Source organism: Anser anser (genome assembly GCF_964211835.1).
Source record: "Anser anser genome assembly, chromosome: 2".
In the NCBI taxonomy this organism is placed as follows: domain Eukaryota; kingdom Metazoa; phylum Chordata; class Aves; order Anseriformes; family Anatidae; genus Anser; species Anser anser.
In genome coordinates, this window is record NC_139721.1 from 156,974,363 (window position 1) to 157,000,377 (window position 26,015).

The following is a 26,015-nucleotide window of genomic DNA, read 5'->3' on the forward strand; positions in this document are numbered from 1 at the left end:
AATTAGGTTATCAGCTTTGGCAGCCTAAACAACAGACTTCATTCTTTACAAAACATCATCACTTCTGGAAGGAGTCACATTTGGGAACTGTATCCCCTTCCTCACTCCACCAGTTTTTCCAGCCTTTCCCACCTGTCAGCCAGCTACACCCCATCAGACTGAACGTGGTGAGCATTATGAGGACACCAGTCCCATAGACACACTCCAAAGCTCGCCAGGAGCCCATTTGCTGTGATGGGTCCATTCACATAACAAGTTAAACACAGGCTGCCAGACTGCACCTGCCTGGCAAAGCTGATTATCCAGAGATCACCTTGACTAGCTGTTCCTTGTGACATTCCCATTTTTTGTCCCTCCCCAGGAGAACGTACACGAAGTGAAGACACCTGAGCACTATCTTCACCCCGACTTTTTCATGCTGGTGCCTCTGAAATACAAACCCTTCAGGAGAAGGGGGCTCTTCTTACTGTATTTGTCCAGCAGCCAACAAAACAATGCCTGAATCTGGGGCCTTCAGATCTTAAGACAGCAAGTAATTATAACAATAGCAATAATAACAACACAGGCTTACTTAAATTCATGCAACTTAGTGCTGCAGCGGACCTAATTGCCAGCAGCAGAGTAAAAGAACCAAGTGGGTACATTATTCTCTGCTGCACTTCCTCAATTTTCAGCGCAGCTGGGGTTGTGTTACTGGCCACGTTTGCTTGTAGTTGGGGGACTGAGAGCTGTGGGAGACCACACTGTTGGAGATATTATTCTGGTGGACATATATATGTGGTTCTAGGCTCTCTGCCTGCCAAGGGCTGAGCAAAAGCTGCAGCACTGGGCTGTGCAAGACAAGATAGAGTTGGTGGAAGCACGGGAAGCATCTGATTGTCACAGTGCTCCTTGATATGGTGCATGTTTCTTCTCCACCCTAAAGGGGTGTGATAAGCCCTTGCAAGGGACTTTAAATCACCCCATGGAGGATGCATAAAGGCAAAGGAATGTTATTACAGCTCAGAGATCAAAGTGCTACATCACTGTACATGCTGTAATGAGTATGCTGACAGCATGTTGGCTTGGAGAACCTACCGTAGAAGCGTGGCTTTCAGTATTCATGGTGGCTGTGAAAACAGGTATCTGATGCAATTTTATGTGTTGGCATTAATTACCTTAGTAAAATGCCATAACACAACAGGAAACAGTTTTATTCTGATGATACTTTAGAAACTGTTAGGACTTGCAAAAAACTTTGAGGAGTATTACACTACATGGTCCTTCCTGCATCTCGTATATGCAATCAGCTCAGTGACAGACGAATTTACCAAACCACGTAGAATCTTGACCCACTCTGTACATTATTTTAATGTAACCTGTTAAGAAAAATCAAGGTCATAGTGAGGATAAAGGTAGGTAAAGTTTCTATAGCAACAGTTACTAGGATGCAGTTGCCAAAGGTGCTTTCTTGTTACATCCTGAAGTAGCTTTACTGGCTGCTTTTCCTTCCTGTTCACTAGCCTTTTTGGTAATATCAGTACAGACACGATGCAAATGTACTTTCATTGTCTGTATGATCTCGTAGACTGTTCCTACCCACAAGCCGAGTATATAGGACATATCATGTGAAAGGACAAAAAAATAAAAATAAAAAATAGAACAAACAGTCTGGCCTTGAGACCCAGAGGGGACACAATTGACTTAAAACATACGCGTTTGTCTGAAAAAACATCTCCCTATAGTAGCTGCAAGTGAAAAAGTGAAAAGAACAACGATAAGTTTCTCTTTTTCTGCTTGTTTACTTTGTACATTGATAGCATCTTGTCCATTTCTCTTTTCCCTAATGGACAAATTTCTTTGCTGCTTCTATTACTCTTCCAAACCTTCAGGCAGAGAAGGAAGACAAAACAGCAGTCTAAGATAGAAAAATGTCCCTGTGAAATTACAACAGCATAAAAGCGGAACTGCTTTGGAGCTGAAATGTATCCTCCTTTTTCATGGACTGATAATCCCAAGCTGCGGCAGCCCCCATAAATCTTTGCCCTGTGGGAAACACAGGGCTCCACAGTATTGGGCATCTCATTAAAATGAATGGTTAATAACCATTGAGAAGGAACACGCTGTAATTGCATGGATGGCACGAGGCAGGATGGTGCAGCATGACATATGCTTCCCACAGCTCATTCACTGGGAGATTTGGTCTGGTGATCACAGCACAACGATGCCTGGTAGAGGTTCTGCTGATGTGCTCAGGCAGGATGCCACACTGGAGCTGAACATGGAATCAGGACTTCCCAAAACAACCCTTTTGCCCTGTGTTGACCATGTGCCATCACCTGGGGCCAGGCACAAAGTGTACCACGTACTGTGGGTCCCTCAGCACACTCTAAAACTTGAGTCCACCAATGGGTTTTGCCATCGGTACTATCACTGTACCCATCCATGCATATGTGCACATTTGACCTCAGGGGCCACTCTTACAATGTGAGATAGATGCCTCCAAAAGGCCCATGATGCGTGTGCTGGCAGTGTATGTTGCTGCGTAACGCCCCATAAGGCAGCTCAGTCACCTACTCTTCTGCAGCCCTTGCAAACCATAGTCCACTTGACGCTAAGGCTGGATTTCATGAAGGCTGGAGCAGCTTTCACATTCTGATCCTAGCCAAGATCTTCCAGCTATTTCATCCTTGTACCGGATCTTTACTGGATCTTCCTCAGGGCTTAAAATAAGGTGTTCAAAATTGGATGAGATGCTAGTCTGGGAATTAAATTGAAAGGCAGATTTATAGAAGAATTTGTAATCCCTTTGAAAATAAAAGTAGTTGAGCTTTCTCCATTTATTTTAACCAAATCAAATAAAAGAAGCTGAAATTGCAAGGAGAACCAACTTGGATAAATCCCAGTGCAGCCACATCTAAAAGTACGAAATTAACCCCGAAACACATCTTAAAAAATAAATAATTCTGCAAATACACTACACTTTTTTTTTCATTAAAAGAACCTTACTGCTATAGCACCACTTCCAGTGCCTGACCAATCTGTGACACATCTCAGAGCAGAGGATTTTTCCATTAATGTCGTGCTCTGAATGTGCTTGTTGTGAAACACCGAGCACGCGTCACAAACGTTCACTCTGAGCCAAAGAACATCTTTGATCACAATCATTTGATTTTCTCTCTACTCCAAACATTACTTTTTGTTTCCACTGGACTCTTTATTCCTCTTAAATACAAATAAAACTCTAGCAGCACATCATGGGGAAAAAATGCAGTTGGATAAACAATACAAACATGACACAATTTCTATTTGATTAAGTGAATAAAAATAAAATTTCAGACATCCTGGGTAAAGTTTCTGAGGCATCACATGGGAAACCTGACAGACAGGTTAGTCCTTGTCCAACCAAGAAATATGCCTTCTCCCCAACATTGCTACCACATCTATGCAATGTGATTTTTAACATAACTCCTCAAGGTTGCTTGAACATACCTTAAAACATAAACCAATATTTTTTCTTCCATCTGCCAGGTATTGTACTGGAGACATGTTTGCTGCTTCTGAGTGACATCCATTTATTCAAATCCCTTCTGAATCAGAATCAATATTAGCTAGATCCATTACCTCCTGCTTTATTGGCAGTTTGGGTGCTTGTTCAGAAAACAGTCCCTCCTAGTAATGTAATAAAGCCCCCACCTTAGAGATAATTAGGTTGTCTGTGATACAGCATCCACTGATGATCATTTCCCTGCTGATTTTGGCCTGCTGCTCCAGCTCAGGTTGCAGTCTCCATCACTAAACTCTCTTACATCAGACCATCTGAGTCTCATCACCTAATAATTGCCATAGTAGATTTATTTAGGTTTTTTTTTTTTACTCTTCTATAATAACAGCAACCAGCCAAACCTCAGAGTGTCATTAACATGCTTTTAAAATGCACTAAAATGGTTTTGTCAATTACCTTGAGATTTAATATCCCAGCCACAGCACAGATATCCCTCACCGTAACAACAAATCCCTCCAGGAGCGCACACATGGCACCACCCTTCCCTGCATTTCCTCTGGGTCCTCAGCATACCCCGGAGGCTAATAAATTCAAGCTATGTCAGAGTAAGGGCAGAAACAAGCTCCAAAAATGCTATGAACATTCAGACACAGTATTGCCAACTGTTTTCCCCTATTCTCCCTCTTGCCAGGTTCCCGACTTAGGCCCTTGTCATTAATTTCATTGCTGATAGAGAGGAGGACCATGATCTGAGGCATCCACTCACTTTTCACTCACTTCCCCTGATTCTGTGGTGCAGACTATCCCAAAGTGTCTCGCTTATTCAGATCTGCAATTTTACTGTTGAATCTACTCACTCTTGGCTTTGACCATTGAAGGATTAAGGAAAAGGAGTCCTGCTCTGTTGGGTACGTCGGCCTGCGAATGATGGTCTTTGTCCTAACAGGTGGGAATACAAAACTTTGCAGGTCCTTTGAGGCCTTAGGATCATGCCTAATTATCTCCATGTCTTTAAATAATGGGAGTGAATGACTGACAGGAACTCTGTGCGAGGTATAGGAGAGACACAATATTGCTATCGTGCAGAACATTTCCTGCTCAATATTATTGTCTGTTGCTTACAAAAGGCTGAAGTACACCAGTGTAGATAGATTGCCAAATCCTGGGATCCCCAGGAAATATCCCAATAGTCTTGGAGTCCAGCCTGAGCCTGAATAAATGCAATGTATTACAATCAACAAAGCACTTAATTAATGAATGCTGACATTGTACCTTCCTTGGAACAAACAAAGAGGAAAGCATGGCCCTGTGCCCAAAGAGTTTACAGTCTAAATTAGACTGGCAATACAGATCAGACATACAAAACATGCAGAGGGAAGGCTGACACTTCAGCTTTCCCTTTGTTTTTTGTAAATGCAGACATAATATAGTGGCAGCAGAAAATAAAGAATCTCTCTCCAGGACCCCATGGCTTTTCTCACCTTCCTGTCCACAAGCAAGTTTAGATTATATCTTCCTTTCATCTTCTTGCTGTCCCCCCGTACATGCATGCGTCTTTTCACAATAAGCTCTTCCTAATTTAACACCCCCTCCTTTTTTTTTTCTTTTTTTTTTTTTTAAGTCTTCCACAATTACTTCTACCAGCTCAGAATATCCTCCTCCAAAAGTACATCACCTCAGCTCCTCTCCTCACTTGATCTAGGTCATCCACCTCCTTGGTTCAAATACTCCCTCATATTTAGATCAAAGGCTAATCCATCCCACCACACTAAGGTCTCTATTCTTCTTTGTCATACAACTTCAAACACCCTACAGTCTCTGCATGGTTTTTAATGTCCCCTGCCCACACTAGATCCATCTCTCTCCATCCCAGATCAACTCTTCCATTTCCATTAAGATCACAAGAACCTATCAAATAAAATCACACCCCCAGACAATGCACTTACACCCTGAGGACTGGATGCAGAAGGAATCATTAGCGTCTACAGGTGGTAGGGCTATGAACGAAGTCCTTTATGCAGACTAGTAAATTAGTATAACACAGGAATTATTTGTGATTTCCTTGCTGTCTACATTGTAAGAACATGAAGTATTTGCAGTCTCTAAGCATATCACGTACAAATGTACATCACAACTTAAAACTGAGTACCCTCCCACCTCCAAAGCATGTTATTTTGGCAACTACCATTTGTGGGTTTGTTTATCTCCCTTTGCCAAAAGCCAAGAATTTGTCATCAGTCTAGATCTCTCTAGCTTTTCTATTTCCATTCATCTTTCATTTCCCTTAAAATATTCTCCACTCAGTCGAAGTGTTACTTAGCTTTCACTATTTTTTACAGAGAAAGTTAAACATATTGAAAAAGAACTGTAATAAGGCCCCTAACGATTTTAGACCTAAATAAGTGACACACACACAAACATCTCCTCCCTGCAGGTCAGAAAATAGTATTACCATGCACAATATTGTCAATATCCTCTCTCCTACTACTACTGACACAAGGAATTTGAAATATCTACTTTGTGCTGGTGAAAAGTGAAGGAACTGAAAGAACTGAAGGAAATGTAAAAACAAAAACACAAACAGAAGGGAAGCCATTTAAATTACTTACCCAGCATCAGTGCTATTGCCACACAGTAATACATCTTCTGTACCATTTTTTATGAAGTAGTTAACTGCAACAGAATTAGAGAAACAGCTTTTTAACAAGTACATTCTGGGAGTGATAACGTTCACAAATATTATTCACCAACTAACACATTCAACTGGCACAGTAATTGAGAAAAGAATGGCATATTTTGCTTTGTTTTGATAATTTTAACTTTTATGAATTGTAAAAACAAAGATATTTTTTCAAAGCTCTTTAAGCATTTGGTGCTTATATTCCAAACCTGACCAGTGCAATAGGGTGGCAGTAGGGCTGTGAGCAAAGTTCGAAGGAAACATCATCTAGCCACGTGGCTGCTGTACGTACGAACGATGTTACTGGATTCAGTATAGCAATGCCTAATGAAACTAATCCATAAGTTTGCCCATTTGGACTCTGCGTTGATGAGATATATATTAATTAAAGTTTGTGATAACAAATCCTGACTCGTAGGTTAAAATGCAACTTTGATATGAGTCAAAATGTAATAACACTGACACAGCAGCCCATTCCGCCAGTCTGGTGAATTTTGTTCAGGAGAGAAAATACACACTATAAAGCAAAAGAAATTGAAAAATGCGCATCGTTAAAGATCAGACAAACAAGGAAGTATTCATAAAGACAAATATTTATCAATGCAGTCATCTGTAATGCCAATGGAGAGAGACAGACACTTCTCGAGGGAGACTCAGGAGCATGCTAAATTTAAGTGCTCTGCATCATTCCCTTGTTGACTATCAATGAGACTTAAGGAAATTAGCATCCCCAGGCTAATGAGAGCCTTACTGTACACACTCCCTCTCCTATCCCCAGTCAACAAATAGTCTAAAATTCAGAGAAACAGAACAGGAGGCCAACATCTCAAAAGGATAAGCAAAATCAGTTTTCGAGAGAGAGCCTGAAAAGAAGAGATGTTCTAAGGAGAATCTCTAAAACCTGACTGGCAGCATAGAAGAAAGGATAAAAGCATTGGTCATGCATCATAAATGCAAAACAGAGGCCAGCAGCTGACTGAGGGAGGGTGGGTATACTGGTGTGTTTTGTTGCAGCAGCGAGGATGGATTCCCTGTTGACACAAGACATGATGGTGGCAGCCTTACACAACATCTGTTTGTGAGCAAAGGGGCCTCTGCAGATGATGCTCTGAAGAGGTTCTTCATTATAGGTTAACCTAACCCCCTTTGTGAAATGCTTTAAAAATCAAGAGTGACAGCTTATCGAGTCAGGCCATGCAAAGAATGCTCAATGGCTCAAGCCACTGAACAGATGTGCTGTGGCTTTCTCAGTAAGCTGCGAGCAGGGGAAAAGCCCTGCCCTGCTGCATGCCAAGAGGGAATTACTGTCCATGAGCTTTGTGGTTATGAGGGCACGTGATGGTGTTCACAAGTTATCAGAGCATATATCCTGCTCAGACTATATGCTTTTTGGCTTTGTCGTACATTTGGGCTTTCGACAGAAACATCTTGACTGACGGCAACACCACAGTGATCAACATGGTTAAGGAGCTGTGAAAAAATCACCAGAAAAGCAGGAAGGATGCGGGTTCATACATCTCTTTTCACCCTCCACTTCTGCTGGTGAAACACCTACTGTTCTCAGGATAGATGGTATCTTATTTGTTACATATACAGTTAGTGACACAAACCCTCTGTGATATGGAGGAAACACAGCACATCCATGAAATAAGAGACAGACAAACAACTACAGAGGTTCTGCACCTTACTGGTAAGTGGTATTGCTACACAGGATACCTTGAACTTTGCAAACATGCACAGCTCCCTAGGAATTGCAACCTTTCATACCGCAAATGCTAGGACCAGAAGGACCACAGAACTGTCTCTATACGTTGACCAGTTTCTTCAAGGTATGACTGAAGCCCTGAAGACCAAAGCAACACCTCCTGCTCAGCTGAACCAGAAGATGAGAACAGAGTCAGAGCACAGAAATAAGGAGCAAAGAGAGAGCGTGTGCAAACAAGATGTTTAAAACCTCAGGAAGACACAAAATTCTGTTGTGACTTAAACATTTACATTTCTAAAACAAGCAATACAGTCGGTGCCAAAGAGCGATATGAAATGCATGCTGAGCAATCAGTGTGTAGACGCGGCTAGGAGTGGTATCTTCACCACGGGATCTGCAACTGTGCAATGGAGCATCACCACTACTGTGCCAAACTTCCTGAAGAAGAGCTGAATTACTGATTCCCTACTGATAAATGAAGGGGGGATTAGAGTATTATGCCCGAGGAGACAAATTGCTGTATTATCAAACAGGCACACAACAATCAATTTGTCATTCAAAGCAAGTTGGTTTGGATTTCGATCAAACATGCCATGCAATCAGAGGTCTTTAAGAAGCAAGCAGTCATCTCTCTTGCTCTTAAGAACAAACCACCCTGGTATCGTATTAGCCTGCGGCCGCAGCTTTCTATCACTTAACTCTAACATGACCAAAAAAACCAAAAAAAAACCTTTTTCATTTGCAGTAGATGTTTATCTCTGAAAGGCAGACTGCTTGAACTGATAAACACCTTACAAAAGCATGACTTTTTCATTGTCTTGGAAGATTCAAACTAACCTTTGTTTTGTTTTGTCAGCTTTATCATGGAAAAGTTTCTACCTATCAATGGGGAACACCATAGGAAAATAAAGCTGACAACCTCCATACTATATACATACATATTCAGTTTAAAGTCAAATCAAGCCAAAACAATAACATTTTCACACTTGCTTGTGTGTAAATAAAGTATATCCAACATGCCATTTTCTCCAAAGGATCTTTCTCTTTTTTTTTCCCCTTCCAGCTTTACTAAAATATTGATGTTAGAGTTATAGTGTGTATTATGTTTTTTAGGAAGTTTCCTACAGGAATTTCCAGAACTACTTGGTTATTTTAAAATAATAAAATAAATTATCAGAATAACACTCGCTTAGTATCTGTTTCTTCTTGGCCGCACATTATTTACTCCATTGGTGCCAGATAAACATCTATTTTTAAATAATACAGAACATTTCCTGTCAGCACTTAGCAGTCAAAAATTCAATAGAAACATGTTTTCCAACAACCAGATGCTATTTTCTCCAAAACATACGCACATTTGTATCAACTCTAAGCCTTATAAAAACATACTAAGACCCCGTAATTCCCATTGCTCCTAACATAGTATTACTTGTGCTACGCTGCTTCTGCTGCCAATAAATAGGTGCACTATGAACCCCTGTGTTGGTGTTGTCTTCCTTGGCTTGCATTTTAGAGGTGCTGAGTTCAACAAATCAAACCTGTAAAAGTGAGTGCTCACAAGCAGCTTATTACCTTCTTATAGAGTTTTGTCTGCCTGCAAGGGAAAATGTGATACTGGCAACTGCTTCAGCCAAGGTGGCTCAAGCACCATGAATTGCTGTGTACTGGGGTGATGAAGCTCGTGCTGCCACAACCTCACTGCAACTGGTACTAAAGACAGTTAGAGAGAGTAGAGGTTTACCTCCATCTACTATGGATAGCATCTCTTGGCATAGGCTTTATCAAACATCAACACAAATGTTGTACCAAAGAGTTCCTCTAGTCTATTCCCCTAACTGTTCTGAGGAAAGGGTTGATAACAAATATTACACAGCTGCTGTATGTTACATTATTATTTGGTAGACTACTGATGGTTGTCTTTAGATCTGACACTGAGCCCATTGAACAGAGCATCGTGACTATGGAGTGGGGTAATGTCCGCCTTTCTCCACCACCAGCAAAGGTGATGACCCTAGTTTTAGAGTTACAGCTGTATGCAGACAGTGAGCAAATACACAAAATCCTCTAGATTTTTGCAGTGCCTTCCTTCTAAAATAAATTCCTCTAACTTCTCATATTTTCTGCTGTTTTATTCTACGCTTTCTCCAATTTACCAATCTTTCAGGTTTCCACATTGCTCTCTTCCACACCAGGCAGTTCTAATAGAGCAAATATTCACAATGGCTCCACCTGTCAGGCAAACAAAAGAAAAAGAAAAAAAAGCCAAACTTCCCATAAAATTCCTCAACAAGACAATTAATTCTAATTAAAATTATGCTCCATCTTATACCTTCCACACCTATGTCACACCACTTAGCAGAAAGCTGCCGTGTAGAAAGCCCTCTGCAATTCTGTGTAGAAGGATGGGAAAAGTTTCCAGATGGAAAAAAATTAATGAGGTTAGAGTCAGCTTAGAAAACATGCTTCCCAAGCCCACCTTCTGTTCCTTATTTGAAGATCCAGCTAAAATGATATTTTGATTTACCGCAAAGTCATTGGGATTTGAAAAAAATATATATGTTATCACACTTGCGTAAAGAGCAGCATTCAAATATCATTAGTCACTGCCCAGAGTAGAGTCCTCTGGCTGACTTTCTAACAAAAACTTGAGAGAGGTGTCTGTTATCTTGGACTATTTATTGCAGCCACACGGGTACACGCTGGTTGGAGACTTTCTCCTTTCGCTACGGCTGGCATGGAGCACTGACAGCCAACAAATGTCCAGATCCAAATTTAAAATGCAATTCAGAAAGCCCCATCACCTTACAGTTGTGATACGTGACACAGAAACAAAATAGATAACACCCCCTCCTCGCCCTTTCGCCCACCGGCACAAACACACTGTACCTCCTGGCAATACATAATAATTAAAATGAATCCTTGCTGCACTTGCTGTGTGCACACTGTGTCACACACGGTGAAGTCTCTAATAAATGAAATTGAGTTTGAAGATGAAAAACATGCCTCTCACAAAAGCGATGGAACAAGCCGTATTAAGGGTATTATTAGGGAAGAATGCTTTGGAATAAATGGCACTGCCAGACAGTTCTTCCCTGCTAAAAGGGGTTGCAAATAATTATAATAATGAGGTACTCTCCTGTCGCTCACCCCATGACAGGGGATCTGATTTTCTTCCTCTCTCCCCTGGCATTTGCTGCTGTCGGTCCTTCTGTTAGGCTTTGCAAGCTCGCAGATGCTCTCCTCTCCCTTCTTGCTTCCCACCCTTCCCATCCTCTTGTCTTGTGCACCTGCTTCTGGTCCATCTCTCTCCTTTCACTTCACCCCTCATCATCTTTAAGGACATTTTCAAAATTTCAGTTAGAAAAGGAACAGGAGGAGCTAATTGTGAGGATGTTAGAGGGGGCAGAGTCTAAGCAGCCAACTTTTTTTGAGGGTCTTATATACAGCACTGGCTTACATATGAGTTTAGGGTAACTAGAGCCCTGAACAGCCCGGACTCCAGGGGCTTCTCTGGGTATGAATCATCCTGCAGGAGATATGGAGGGGCTGGGACAAGGTTGTAGAAAACCATAAAACAAGGTGCTGGGAGAATAGTGGACCCCTTAAGCTCGAGAGTCACTGGTAAGCTCCTATCATCAGTGCTTCCCCCCAGTGCTTGACACAAGCCAAAAAAGCAATTTCCCAGCCAGGGCTCCACCATCTCTATAAGGTAAAAAATAATTCATCCAATTTTGATAGAGCAGCTTTTACTCTCTTTGAGAAAAAGCCACTAAAGATATCAATCAAGCCCTCTACTAAATGGCTCCTGTGCACTACTAAGAGGCTCTGAAAACCTCAAAGATCCACAGCGCTGCACGGTCCAAGAGAAGGAAAAGCAAACCAGGAGCATTTGGAGCTGCGGGCCAGAAGGGAGCGGAGAATTTACACATTCCACCAAGGCTGTCAAATTGGCTTGGGGACCATGCCAAGCCCACGAGCATTTTGAGCAAGGTGAGACAGGAGACAACGACCAGCAATAAATATGTGTGCTGGCTATAATGATCTTCAGATCACCTCCTTCCGTGCCTCTGTGTCTGGTCAGCCACGCAGACCCAACGCTTGGAGTTGTAGGCTGCACAGTACACAACTAAAAGCATATTTAATGCCACTTGTTTAAACAAGCGCTTCACATGAACAGGCAGCAAAACGCTGAAGTGTGGTTTCTGGAAGTTTTGCAGAGGGTTGTTTTGTTGTGTTTTATATATACATATATATATATATTTCACACAAAAGAATTCAAATCAAAAGCTGCTACAAGGGCTGAATGCATTTGTGATTACAGACAGATGCAAGAAAAAAAAAAAAAGAAGAAAATACTCCCGCTTGTACTGTGATAAAGAAAACATGAATTGTCTCAAGAACTGACTAAGAGACAGGAAACAAAGATTAAAGATGAAAAGTCAAGGTGCAGAATCTCTGAAGGCTAATAGAGGGCTGTGTCTGCACTGGTTTACTACATTTGTAAGTACTGTGAAAAAAGGGTGAGCAGAGCTGAGGAAATCTACTGACAGCACAGTATTTTCCAGGTAACTCTAGTCCAAGCCAGGACTGAATGAGGAACACTATAGAGGCCAGTCTTGCTAGCAAAATGAGTGAAAAAAAGCAAAGTCAGATATTGTGTTATCAGAATGTGATGTAAAGCAAAGGAGAAAATCTCACCCATTCATAACATTGTCAAGTTTTAAATTCCCTAATTCCCTGTATCAGCTCCGGTAAGAGATACGGATTATTTATTTATTTATTTATTAGGAACCCTTAGCCAACATTTTTATCTAATTTGAAGCTGGGATCAAAGAAAAATGTGGTAGTGAGATGCAGGAGGAAAGGGATGCAGTGCCATACAAGAAAAAATATGCCAATTTATTAACCAGTGTCTTCTGTCATCCAGAAGTCAGAGCACAGCATTGCTTTCAGTAGGGCAACTGCTGAACTGCAGGGTATTGAGAAGTGGGTAAAAGTAACAAGAATGACTGGGAAAACTTCAATAAGATGAGCTATTGAAAAAAATTGAGGTCTTTTATCTTAGAAAGGGGGGTGACAATCAGAGTCAAATATAGCACGCGTTTTGTAAAATAAGAACAGGGATCTTTGTGTACTCCTGGACACAGAATGTGATAATAATGTTTTGTTTTTTTTGCCCTAAGAAAATGGGGGAAGAATCAAAAGCAAAGATAAAGGATTTTTTTTTTTTCACCGCACTTGTCATTTCAACTGCTAAAGTTACTGCCACAAGCTGTCCCTGTAGCCAAAACACTCAAAGACAGATTAGTTGCTTACATAGATAAGGATATCCGGAATTATAATAGTTATTACAAAATTAGAAAAATGTCTATACTCTGGACTGTACTAATTTCTTCTGGAACATGTGGGGCTGCTCTGTGCCACAGACAGGTGCTGCACCAGGTAAACCAAGGTCAGATTGAGCCTGGCAATTCCCTTATTCCATCTCTACCTCACTTGGCTGAATTCAGTGTTGATGGAAAGCACAGGAGAAAATATTTCCTGATGCTTAAAACCAGTGTGATAAGGGAAGGCAGTACTGCAAGCCATTCTCTGGTGGTGAGTTCATGCTGCACCTGGGCTGACTGCTCAGAGTTAAAAGCAGGAGCTACCTCTTGCCCTTGCAAGGCTCATTATTGCTGAACCTGCAGCAAGCAGAAGTCCACGGAGAGGCTCCGAAGGGCAGGGCACAGACGAGGTCCTTTTGAACAGCGCTCTGTGAGTCAAGTGTATATCGCTTCGGTAGTTCATGAACAATTTGAAGGTGCAGGAAAACTCTCAAAATATTTAGGTTTAATCTTCTGTGGCAGATCTTTCCCCTAGCAGATCTCTCTGTAAGCGGTAATAATGCAGCGATGAGAGCAAAAGAAATGTATTTGGGGGGCAAATCCTCATGTTTAAAATTTGTTCTGAGACCAAGAACTTGCTCTTTCGCCACAAGGTCAAAAAATAATGCTACTGAATTTTCAGGAAGAGGCTGTATTGGGTACAACAGTACCAGCTCCTATGTTTCTCTGATCCTTGTACTTCTTCCACTGGGCTTTTCTTTTTCTATGTAGCTTAAAATGTTAAAGTGCACAGGTACAATACCCATGTTCATAACACATCACTGCATTAATGTTTGAGCATTTAAGCTATTTATCAAAAGATCCGCAGCACCTGAACAAAGCCGCAATATTTACAGTTAACGGCAGAGTAACGCAAGTAGCTTCCACACTGACAAGCACAGCCTGAAAGCCCAGAGAGGTTCTTTGTCTTAATCATTGGTTCACACACAATCATACATAATAAAACACCTCTTTCCAGTCTCAACCTGATTTATTGCTTCCCTCTTTTCTCCCACCTCCATAATTACTCATCCAACACTCACTGTCTTCTATTACCACCTCAGACAACACCTCAAACATTTCAGCTCTCCCCAAACTTGCTACATCTATTATCTGGCTTGGACATCATTATTTTCTATACTCGTCACACAGTTTCAGAATATCTTTTCATACAGCTCCATTTCAGTCGTTCTGAGAGCAAAAATGAAGCAACTCATCAGGCAGAGCTAATAACTAGGCACAGAAGTTGGATAAAACATGTATGTAGACACACATCTATATACACATCTTTTTTTTTATTATTATTCACATGTATACGCCTAAATATCCATGCCCATTTATTTAATAGTGTATTTAATAGCGCACTTATGAGTGCACCTCGTTCAGATTACTTACTGGATGCAATTGGGAGATGCAAAGACAAAAGACCTAAACTTAATATATTTATGTATCTTTCTAAATACAGAACCCAAAGCAACCGTGACTTTTCCGGGTATAACTGGAGGTGATGGATATTGTATTAAACTTTATCTGGATTATTATTATTACTATTATTAAAGATTTCTTTTTTCCTCAAACTTTCATTAACTACACAGCTTGACTTCAGAAGAAGAGAAAAAACACTGCCATGAAATGAATGCGAGAAAGTAGTCTGGAAGAAAAAAGCACCATCCCTAAAAAGTTGATTTTTAAGCTATAAAAATGGCAGTTGACTCCTCCCACCAGAAGTTTAATAAATCTTTATCAAACCTTTTTATTATTATTATTTCAACATCCTGGGCAGAATTACCTAAATGAAATGTGTTGTTTTTACATATTTATTTATTATTTTATTTTACAAGATACTGATTTTGAGGGAAAACATAGCACATTTTGAAAACAAGATCCTTTCAAAGCCTCTTTGGCTTTGAAAAAAAGTGGGGTACTTAGTTTAAAGAAAAAGAACACACTGGATTTTGAGACAAGCACTTCAAGAGTGATTTAATAACATTTTTGCTACATTTTAAGGTTTTCTTTCTTAAGTGTTTTTTCTTGTATTCAGTACTCAAACAGCCCTGCTCTACAAAAGAACACTCTATTTAAACTCAGGTTTCAAGTTACTACTCACTGATTAGTCAATAATCCATTTTACTAATGGCATACATAAATTACATTAAAGTTCCTACACTCATCAGCAATGTGAATCAACTACATTCAGTCCATTGGCACATCTTTTACTCTGCCTAAGCCAGTGACACATCAGACTTCATATAACCTTCAATGCAGTCATGGATTCATAAAGCTTCTCTTCATAAAATACATCTTTAATTTTAATACCACAACCTAAGGCTTTTGAGCATGCTATTTGCAACTACTTTCCTAGAAATCTTTACAAGCATTGGAATTAACATGGTAGGTTTTCAGTCACCTGCTATTTCTAAACCGTTACCTCTCCTAAAGATAACTGACAGCACAATAATTTTAGTATTGATACATTGATCACATCTTTTTCATATCGCCGTGGATGTAAACTATCGCTATTTTGTACTTTTTTATCTATTTAATTTTTATACATGACCACTGCTGCATCTACAACTTCAGATTCTCATGTTTATTATTATTAATGTCTACAAATAATCCTATCTGGGCTTATTGATTGCAGTCCCTTACCAAATCTTGAAATGCAAGTATGAAAAATAAAATTACATACTAATAGCCAGTGTTCTCCGAGATAATCTAGCTGTCTCCATTTTAATTTTGAGCAGAATTTATCTTCGGAATTTGACATCAAGATTTTTTAGCCTAATTCTATCTGTGCTCAACTGTCCCTCATCCCATACTGCTCTCATACAAAAAAAAATAGTCCTATGGAGGAGGCTGGGAGTCCTGATGAATTACTTCAGCCTTATTCTTCCTTTTTCTTTCTAGCTTTGGAAGAGTAAGCATCACTTATTGGAGGCAAAATCAGACTGGAATAACTTCTCTGATAAGAAAGGTCAGAAGAAGCCTTCTTCTTAGAGGTTGTTGCATAAATTGTGAAGACCTAGAGTCATTTCAATTTGAAAGAATGGGAGAATCCTCCTGTTTATCATGAAACAGACATGCGCATTGAAAGGCAGATTTTGAACCTGCATTTTCACTGTGAGGAAAGGAGAGACTAATCAGTTATCTCACCCTACTATGACCACTGTGCCCAGTAGCTAAGCTGAGAAACCAGCTGTACCTGCAGTAATTTAGGTGAAGTTTCCCTCATAGAATTAAGCTTATAATGACAATGATCAAGAAAGTTCCCTTCTTGATAGTCAGACCCGAAATAGTCAGTTGTATCCTAGATCTTAGTAATTGGTGAACGTTGAACCTTAGAATTGGTGAAAGAAAACTCTCTGTGAATTTTCCCAGATAATCCCAATGCATAAGGGCTCTGTCTCTTGCTTTCCTAAGTTGCCTGGCTTCTCCTTCAGTTGCAGTAGCCACTGAAATGATGGAATTAACAAGCAAAGTGTTGGATGGAAAGGCAGGAAATCCTTAATCCTTATGGGATTTAGTTTACAAGATCCTTTCATGGCAGATGCACAATAACAGGAAAGAGCCCAGCAGCTCTCAGTGATGTTAGCAACCTTGCACATGAAAGAACAGCAGGGCTCAGCCATCCCTGGGTTGCAGCCAAGGATGGAGAATAGAAGCAGTGTAGGATCAACAAGCTCATCCAAGAAAGGTTAAGTAACAGGAAAAGGGCCAAAAGGGGAGGTGGAGGGGACTGACTTGTTATGGATCTATTAAGCACAAAAACAGACCAATTTATTTATTTATTTATTGGTTCAAATTTAGGGGGGAAAAAAAAAACAAAAACATTTTTCTTCTGCCACCACAGTTCCTGCCACAACCAATAGTGGTGCTGGTTTGCTGCCTTTACTGGTGGTGGAGGCAGAAACAGGGGTAGCAGAGGTGCAGAGCAGCATCTGCACCATCAGCCAAGATGGTCATGGTGACCACAACAACGTAGCAGGAAAGAACACAGTCTTGACTGTATAGCTCAGGGCTGGAGTCCCTTTATCAGGAGTACAAAGTGGATACATCCACAAGGATCAAACAAAAATTAGGCATTACCATGTAAATGTGGTTAAGCCAATGATGATCCAAACAAAGTTATTTTTATAAATTAACTTATTTCCCCATTTATTGGAAAAAAAAAAAAAAGTGTTGCAAAGACAGACGAGAGAATATTCCCTGCCTGGGGGTTGAGAGCAGCTAAGGGTAGAGGATACAATTCAGTCCACATACAAAATCAGTTTGGAATAAAAAGGGCAGAGCTAAATCTATCCCAGGCCTTCTACAAAACCAAAATATCTTCTGCACCAAGTGCCTATGCCTATTAACTAACCACAGTTAAGCTAAAATGGTCTCGGAAAGACTGAAAACTGAGTTCTTATATTTCTTTTCTAAAGATAAAGTCTAAATGACTAACTATTTTAGCTATTTCCTCTGCAACACCAGACAATTGCTAACTGTATCGCCCTTTCAAGGGGATCCACTCACTTTGTTTTTCCATTCATGCAAAAAAGGATCATAAGGCACAAGAAGAGGCTGATGCTATTTCAGTGGTTTCCCATTGTCCTCTGAAACATTAAAACCTCTCTCAAAGAACCCAGAGCAAACTTTTGCTCTCCAAGAGAAGAGCTCTCATACCATCCCTTTTGATTCTTCATTTTGGTGTCCTGATGAACGAATTAACAATCCACTTTTCCATTTATGAGTGTTTTTAATTGCTGCATTTGTTTACATACTTCTTTTTTTAAAAGAAGTATTATCATGAATCTCTTCAGGCTTCTGCTTTCCGTGTTTTTAGATTACTATTCCTGATTCAAACTAAGTGACTCAGCTGCATTGGTTTTAAAGTCTCCAATGAGCCTTTGTAATTGTTTTTGCTCCCTTTGAATGAACTTTACTATCTCAACATGTTGGCCAATTTTCTTCTCTAATTCTTCCCCAAAATAAACACTGACACTACTCTGTTTCTTAATGTATTCTTCTTTTTATTTAATTTGGTCTGCCTACACTCTAATTTAACCGTATGTATTGCTTAATTCCATAAAGTACTTGAAATTCGGACTGTTATTAAATTGTGGTCAGTACTACTCTGTTAAACAGTCACTTCATTTCACCATAATACTTACGCAAAATGGAATATAAAGCAATATCCCTTCTAGTTACAAAATGAGCCAGTCCTTCAATGTTGGAATTGCTTTGGCATAATTATCAACATTAAATGAAAATCCTACTTAATATTGTTCTTCTTAGTCTTATTGCTGAGCCACCTTCTCCAGCTTCTCGAGGAATTTTTATTCTGAGGTTAGTACGTTCTTCCTATAAATCTACTTTTCTTCCAGTTCTTCAGTGGCCCTTGGCACTGACTCAGCATTTCAACTATTTAAATATGTCTTGTCCATCCATCTTAACTGACAGTTGTTTGCCATAGTTCACTGTCTTTATTTTCCTATATTATGAAAACATTAAAACATTCATTTATATTATTATTGCTTACTATTAATACTGCATGGTCAAACTTTATTTCACTTTAATCCTTTATCTCACCAAGTCAATTAACCTTGTAATAGGTCAATCTACTTCAGTGATCATAAGTATAGTTTCCTGACCATATTACCCATTGCTGGATTTACCAAATGGATTTACATGAGTGTCTCTCCCCTTCCCCATATCAGACCCACACAAATAAACTTGCCCATGGCATGCTGCAGCAGCTGTGCAATTCCTTCCATTTAAAGCAATGCTGCAGCTGGCCTTGACAGTAACTATATTTTTTATAGAGACTACCAGTGGTGCATTTACCCTACTTCCACTCCCAAAGAACCATAGTATCTTCACAGTTCCAATGTCATCCCTTCACCTTTATTACAGGGTTTTAAAATTCCAGCCATCAACTCTTTTGTCTCTTGAGACCTTTATGAGAGAGGGAGAGAATCACCTCACACAGATGCCAGTTACCTGTGGGTGTAGGACCCATGAGGTGCCTTAATACACCAGAGTCGCAGAGAATCATCGAATGGTTTGGGTTGGGAGGAACCTTAAAGCCCACCTAATCCCAACCCCCTGCCATGGGCAGGGACCCCTCCCACCAGCCCAGGCTGCCCCCAGCCCCATCCAGCCTGGCCTTGGGCACTGCCAGGGATGGGGCAGCCACAGCTCCTCTGGGCAGCCTGGGACAGGGCCTCACCGCCCTCTGAGTGAAGAATTTCTTCCTCATATCTAATCAAAACACACCCTCTTCTAGTTTAAAGCCATTTCCCCTTGTCCTATCCCTACACCCCTGACCAAGAGTCCCTCCCCAGCTCTCCTGCAGCCCCCTTTAGGCCCTGGCAGGCCGCTGTGAGGTCTCCCCGGAGCCTTCTCTTCTCCAGGCTGAACAACCCCAGCTCCCTCAGACTGTCTCTGTAGAAGGGGTGCTCTGGACCCAGCCCAGATGCAGGACCTTGCACTTGGCCTTGTTGAACCTCATGATGTTCGCACAGGCCCACCTCTCAGGCCTGTCCAGGTCCCTCTGGCCAGCACCCCTTCCCTCCAGCGTGACAACCGCACCACACAGCTTGGCGTCATCAGCGAACTGGCTGAGAGTGCACTCAATTTCACTATACATGTCACCAACAAAGATGTTAAATAGTGCTGGTCCCAGTACTGACCCCTGAGGAACATCACTTTTTACTGATCTCTACCTGGACATTATGCTGTTGACTGCAACTCTTTCAGTGTAACCATCCAGCCAGTTCCTTATGCACCGAGGGCTCCATCCATCAAATAAACGTCTCTCCAATTTAGAGACAAGGATATCATGGGGAACAGCGTCAAATGCTTTGCACAAGTCTAGATGGATCATGTTAGTCACTCTTCCCCTCTCCACCAATGCTATAACCCCATTGTAGAAGGCCACCAGATTTGTCAGGCATGATCTACCCTTAATGAAGCCATGTTGGCTGCCACCGACCACCTCCGTATCTTTCTCATGCCACAAGCTGGAAGCGTGGAGAGCATGGGTGGGAAAACATGTCAGCAGACTCATTACCAGCCAGCATAGGTCCAGTGTGGTTTAGTAGCTCTGGCACACAGCTCTTTCTCCTTTCAGCTGCTGGAAGGGACATTGAGGGGACACAACCTGACAACCAAGGTCAGCCCTGAAGATGGCCCTCATTTAGCCAGAGCATTGCATATGCCCTTCCTTAATGCTTTATTAAGCACATTATGCATTAACAATACCAATAGCTTTTTATTCTTTGAATTAAAGCTTACTAACACCACTCCTTCCAAGGCTGCTTAGAATGCAGGGAAAGGAACTGAGCAGAAAGGCCAGAAGTCACCCATGTGGAATGACAGGACTGCCCTTGGCTCAGTCCCTGAACCACATAACATAGTTGAAGAGCCATACAATTCTGAGAAGCAAGGCTGGGTTGGAGACAACCTTGTGCCAGTTCAACAGAGCCCTGGATCAAGCCAGACAACTGCCCTGAACCTGACTTAGGGGTGAGAAATGATGACTGTAGAGCCCGTACGGCCAGAGCAGAGGGACCCCATGACTCCGTGTTACTTCCTGCCAACCACATTTCTAGTTAGCAAGTTGACTATGTGTTTCAGTCTTCTCAAAATAAATAAAATACCAAAGGTCACTGCTCACAAGCTCCTTGCAAGGCATATTTGTCTGTTTGCTTCCTTCTCTCAGAAGCATCACCGAATTTTCTCAGATGTGAGCCAATGTCCACTGCAGTCACTGGGGACTCGCTGGTGTCTCAGAGGGTCTTGGTGCAGGCCCAGCTAATAGCTGGGCTCCTTGTTTACATTCTGAAGTTTATTTACATGAAACACCTTTTTTTAAAATGTTAATAAATGAGTTCAGTGAACCTATTTCATTGTAATTCAAAGTCTAGCAGACTGTAGAGTATTAAAAATTGCTTTGGCCTAGAAAACAAGCCTTTTGATAATAAACATCAGAGCACCAGATACTGCAGGATGGTCCAAACCATATAATGAGTTCAGGCCCTAATAGCATGAGATTTCCGTAAAATAATGCTCCTGGGATTTTTCAGTGTAATAAATACTGAATTGCTCTGCTTTGCTTTTTGATTTTTAAGACTTTTAGTTCAAATTTTCAAGTTTTGCCAGAAAATGTTAGTGCTATAAATTGTCTTAAAGGAACAGCATGTAAAATAGACCCCCCCACACACAGCTGAAATTTCCACTTGATCACCTGATTCCAGAAAGGAAGCTTTAAGAAAAAAGTCATGAGACACCCTAAAACTGTGAAAATCACCAGTGATGTGACCAAGCATTTAGTCTGCATCAGGAAAGCACTAAAAAACTTTCAGCATGAATTGTGAATATACAACAGAAAATTCTACCTAGATCTTTCCAAACCACGTCAACTTTGTGAAGAGGCAGTAGACACATGACACTGCATTTGCAGTATGAATTCACATATCATTTTTGATCAATATGATAATAAATAAATAAAACGGATAACAGAGTAAAGAAAAGTATTTACCTGGATCATTAAGAAATTCCTCTGAGCTGTTCCACGTCCTACCATCCAAGTACAATGTGCCATTGGTGAAGTTAAACATGGTGTAGTCCCTGACACACTTGTGTCGCAAGTTGCCCATAAAGAGCTGGAGGCCTATGAGGGCAAAGACACTCAAGCAGAAAACGGTCAGGATCATCACATCAGCAAGTTTCTTAACAGACTGGATAAGTGCACCTACAATGGTCTTCAGTCCTAGGGAGATAAAAGCCAAGAGTTTATAGGTTGAGAGGCTGAAACACATGTGCAGATAGCTATGTTTTATGATGAAAATCTGCATGGAAGGGAAAATTGGAAGTGTTTCTACTACATGTTTGTAATTTGACGGCAGAAACAGGAGACAAGTGATCACTATGAACATTTAGTTTGGCCTACTTTTATCTGGACAAAACTCTTGGTGTTAATGTTACAAAAACACTCATTCAAAAATAGAAGGAAATAACTGGATGAAGGAACAGTGAGAAACAAAAACAAAAACTAGTCATGGATAAAAGAAAATACAGAAAGTCTTTTACATTTTCATGGAGCTGCAGTAAAGGCTGTAAAGCCTAAATCCCATTGACTTTTGAGAATGTGAATTGATTTTAAATCACTCAGGTGATTGATAACTTTATCCCTCACATAAACAGATGAAGAGCTATGAAAATGTTATATATTGCCTGATTATTTTACATTTTTAGTGCCAAATTCTGCTCACTGTCCTCATGTGAATAATTCCTCTGCCTTCAATTCATATGCTTAAAACAAGCAGAATTTGGGATTAGAAGTAAACCAAATAATATGGGCAATCACATAAACCCAATGGAAACTATTTGAGTAAAACAACCCAAGGCTCCAACAATACCTGGGTAAAGTTAATCATTTTATAATATATTGCCAATGTAGATAAATCATCTTATTATAAACACCAAAGGCCTGGGTAACGCAAACTGGCTCTTGTGTTATTTCACCCCATAACACTAGATTCAGATTATTATTCTGTAAGTATATAGATATAAATAATTATACTGTTTTCCCAAAAGATACCGCTTGCTTTTGAAGTGTTCTTGAAGGGTTTAGCAATATTTGAGCTAGTTGAACATTACATGAATATGACATAACCCACTCTTTTTTAAATAGACTGTTCTTCTAAATCTTGTATCTTTTAGTTGGACATTAATATCAACTGCACAATGGTAGCAATTTTGTTGTTTCTTCACTGCTTATATGTAATATTCAATAAGTATTAATCAGTGTTTCTGATAATCAGTGTCACCAGTATGGCAACAGTAAGAGAAATTGAGTTAAATGGAAAAATAGAAAATGCAAAAAGGAAACAGGAGGAATTCTCCTGGGAAATACTCAGAAGCATGCTGATTTGCTCACTGAATATGAACATACACATTAAATCTCAGCTCCCTGGAATTCCACCCCAAGAGTTTGGCAGCATCGAAGGTTGAGTTAGTGCTTTATAATTTAAAATAATGTAAAAAATGTACTTGAGGATGTGTAGGAAGGCAAAATAGGCTTTTGGTCTTGCTTAAAATTCTGTAGATAAAGTAAGGGGGAAATCATAGCTCCTTAAAGGAGGATGAGCTGCTAGAATAGCACCAAGGTCCTAGCAGACTAAAACTTTCAGTGCTGTATAGCAGTATTGCCATTAGGTTAACCTGTGAATTATATTAATTATGATAAAATGGCCTTCCAACCAAATGATACTGAACCCTCAGGTGGAGTAGCCCTCTTTCTTCACTAAATATTCTGTTTGCCTCTTCAAAGCTATTTTTTTGGCACAGTAAAAAGGAAGAGGCCATAAATTTTCCTCTTATACACAAGAATAAGCCAAAAAAATATTGTAGTACAAACATAACATAAAAGCTGGATAGTCTTGGGATCTGCGTTCCTCATCAGAAACAGATTTTGAAAATGAGGTGACTTCTATTCAGGTATCTAGATAAAGCTTAGCTTTGAACTTTTTCAGTTTGCTAATAGATTTGATTACCAATTTTGATGCCTAAATGAAAAGCATAGCTTTTCTGATAATCTAGTCTTGGGTAAACTTTATACCTGAAGTGAAATTGGTTTTAGTTGTAGCCCTATTCTGAAGGACTTCCTCAGGTCCTGTAAAGCCTGGTCTTAAAAAAGTAATGGGGTAGGGAAAGAGGAATGTGATTTATAAATACAATAGTTTGTTTTTTTTTTTATTCTTCATCTAATATTCTGATTTTTTCTCAGTCATACTTATCATAGGCTGCCTTTTGAATGCACAGATGTTTCTTCCCTGAAGCCAGGGAAACTTGGGAAATCCAAATGCAAACCGAATTTTAAAGAAGGGAAAACAGCCAAACCACAAATTATTTTACTTCAGTACCCCCTGTGAAATCACTGCAGCACATTCATTTGTTTGTTTGACACAAATACAAGCTTGGAGACTGCATTTGTATTGCTTACATACACTAATTAATCTTACTCACATGAGCAAGGACAATGGGATTCCTAATGTAAACAGGGATAACATTAGGAAGCATGACCAACAAAATCCTAGTCACCAGAAAAGACTACCTGTTTTCAAATTCAGGCCCCAGTACTGTTAATTCCAAGGTCATTTCATGAAATGTGTTTTTCTCAGTTTACCTACTGGGGTTTTAAATAGAAGAGTAACTCTATGCTGTTAGATTTATAAGTTCATTCCTTGCAAGTATCAAATAATTTCTTTATGAGAGGGCTTTCTGCTTTACCTTCTTTTTTTCTTTTTTTTTTTTTTTTGATAGAATATAGACTTCTGAACAGTCTAAGAAAATAATGCTTTATTAATACAATTACTGTAATTAAAGACCACTTAAAAATAACTTGTACTCTGCCTTCTGGAACTTTGTTGCAGCTGTCCAGGAAAATCATTTCAGGAGTTGTATACTTACAATCTAACTATGTTATTTTCTTACCCTTTAAAAAGAAAATTTGCCCAGAAAGTTAAGTAGCATCCATTGAGTGGCTTGGCACAATTCACTGCTAAGCAAAGTGTTTAAATCACCATTCATTTAAACTTTCTGTGCCTGGTAAATGGAAGGGCTAAGGGGAAGTAAGGACACCCAGAACCTCTTGCAGGTGCTCTGCATTTCTCTGAATCAATCCCCGTGTTTTGTAAAAGCAATGCTAGATGTATTCAAATTAGAGCACTGTTAAATCTTCTAGATAAATAATCCTCCTTTGAAATAGTGCCAATGAGAGCATTGCAATATAGCTTAATAGAAGATTCTATTTATGGGGCATTAAAGGCATTTATTTAATTCTTGCAAGTCAAACACCAACAGGCAGCATGCAGCAGAAACTGAGGAGCTGATCCAAAGCTGAGTAACGTCTACACCTGTTAATGAGTATGGCGCTGTGGATTACTCTTTATGGAATAATCGGTACAGTGGTCTCCTGAATCACTGAATTCTTTCCACACTTCTGGGCCAAATCCTGCTTGCGTGACATGAGTAACACCAGAGCATCCAAAATCAGTGGAATGAGGGCTGTACAGGCAGCCTGAAATCTGCAGAAAGCAAGAAGGATTTGGCCCAAACATTCCTGTTAATACTGGTAGAAATTAACACATTCAGAGGTTAATCAAATAATCAGTTTTCAAATGCAAATCAGAAACCATAGAAAATGCAAGCAACACCAAACAATGAGAAATGGCAAGATCCCACAGCACCATCCATTCCTCCTTTGAGATGTGAGAGTATTAGCATAATTCAGTATGACATCCATACCAGATGTTGGCAATCACCTACAGAACATCAGACACTTCCATGCACAGTTTGGAAACCAGTAGGGAAAAAAGGCAAAAACGGAACCAGAGAGTGTGACTTGCACCAGGAGATGTGTATGTACCTTGACCATGTCTGCATGAGTCATGTGCATGTAGGGAGAGGAGATTTCACTCTCTATGAACATATTTTGTCGCAAGTCATGATGAACATATTTTGTCATTAGCCATTGACAGCAGCAAAGACTTTAATACCACGTTGGCAAACCTGAATGGTTGTCAGCATTTCTGTAGACCATCTTTGCACGAAAATGTGACTGTCAGGCCAGTCTGCAAGGAACGTGCAAATTTTTCAACTCTGAGATACCTACTTCTTGAGTGAAGTGATTTACCCATCATAAGGATGAAATTTGTCCTTCTGCAGGGGGACTTCAGCGAGATTCAAGCAGTGAACAACAGTCTCCTCCACACAGCCTTAATTCTTGCACTC

At 40.2% G+C, this 26,015-nt stretch overlaps 1 protein-coding gene across 5 annotated transcripts in view; it reads right to left on the reverse strand.

Annotated features, from left to right (window-relative positions):
- LOC310894974 (sodium channel protein type 5 subunit alpha-like) overlaps window positions 1-26,015 on the reverse strand; it is a 209,339-nt gene that overhangs the window by 123,670 nt on the left and 59,654 nt on the right. For all 5 annotated transcript variants that reach the window (XM_083825713.1, XM_083825712.1, XM_083825716.1 and 2 more), the window contains 2 exons: window positions 21,760-21,990; window positions 6,094-6,157 (listed from right to left, as the gene is read on the reverse strand). In XM_083825713.1, the coding sequence (XP_083681839.1) occupies window positions 6,094-6,157; window positions 21,760-21,990 (295 nt within the window). The remainder of the gene's footprint in view (window positions 1-6,093; window positions 6,158-21,759; window positions 21,991-26,015) is intronic.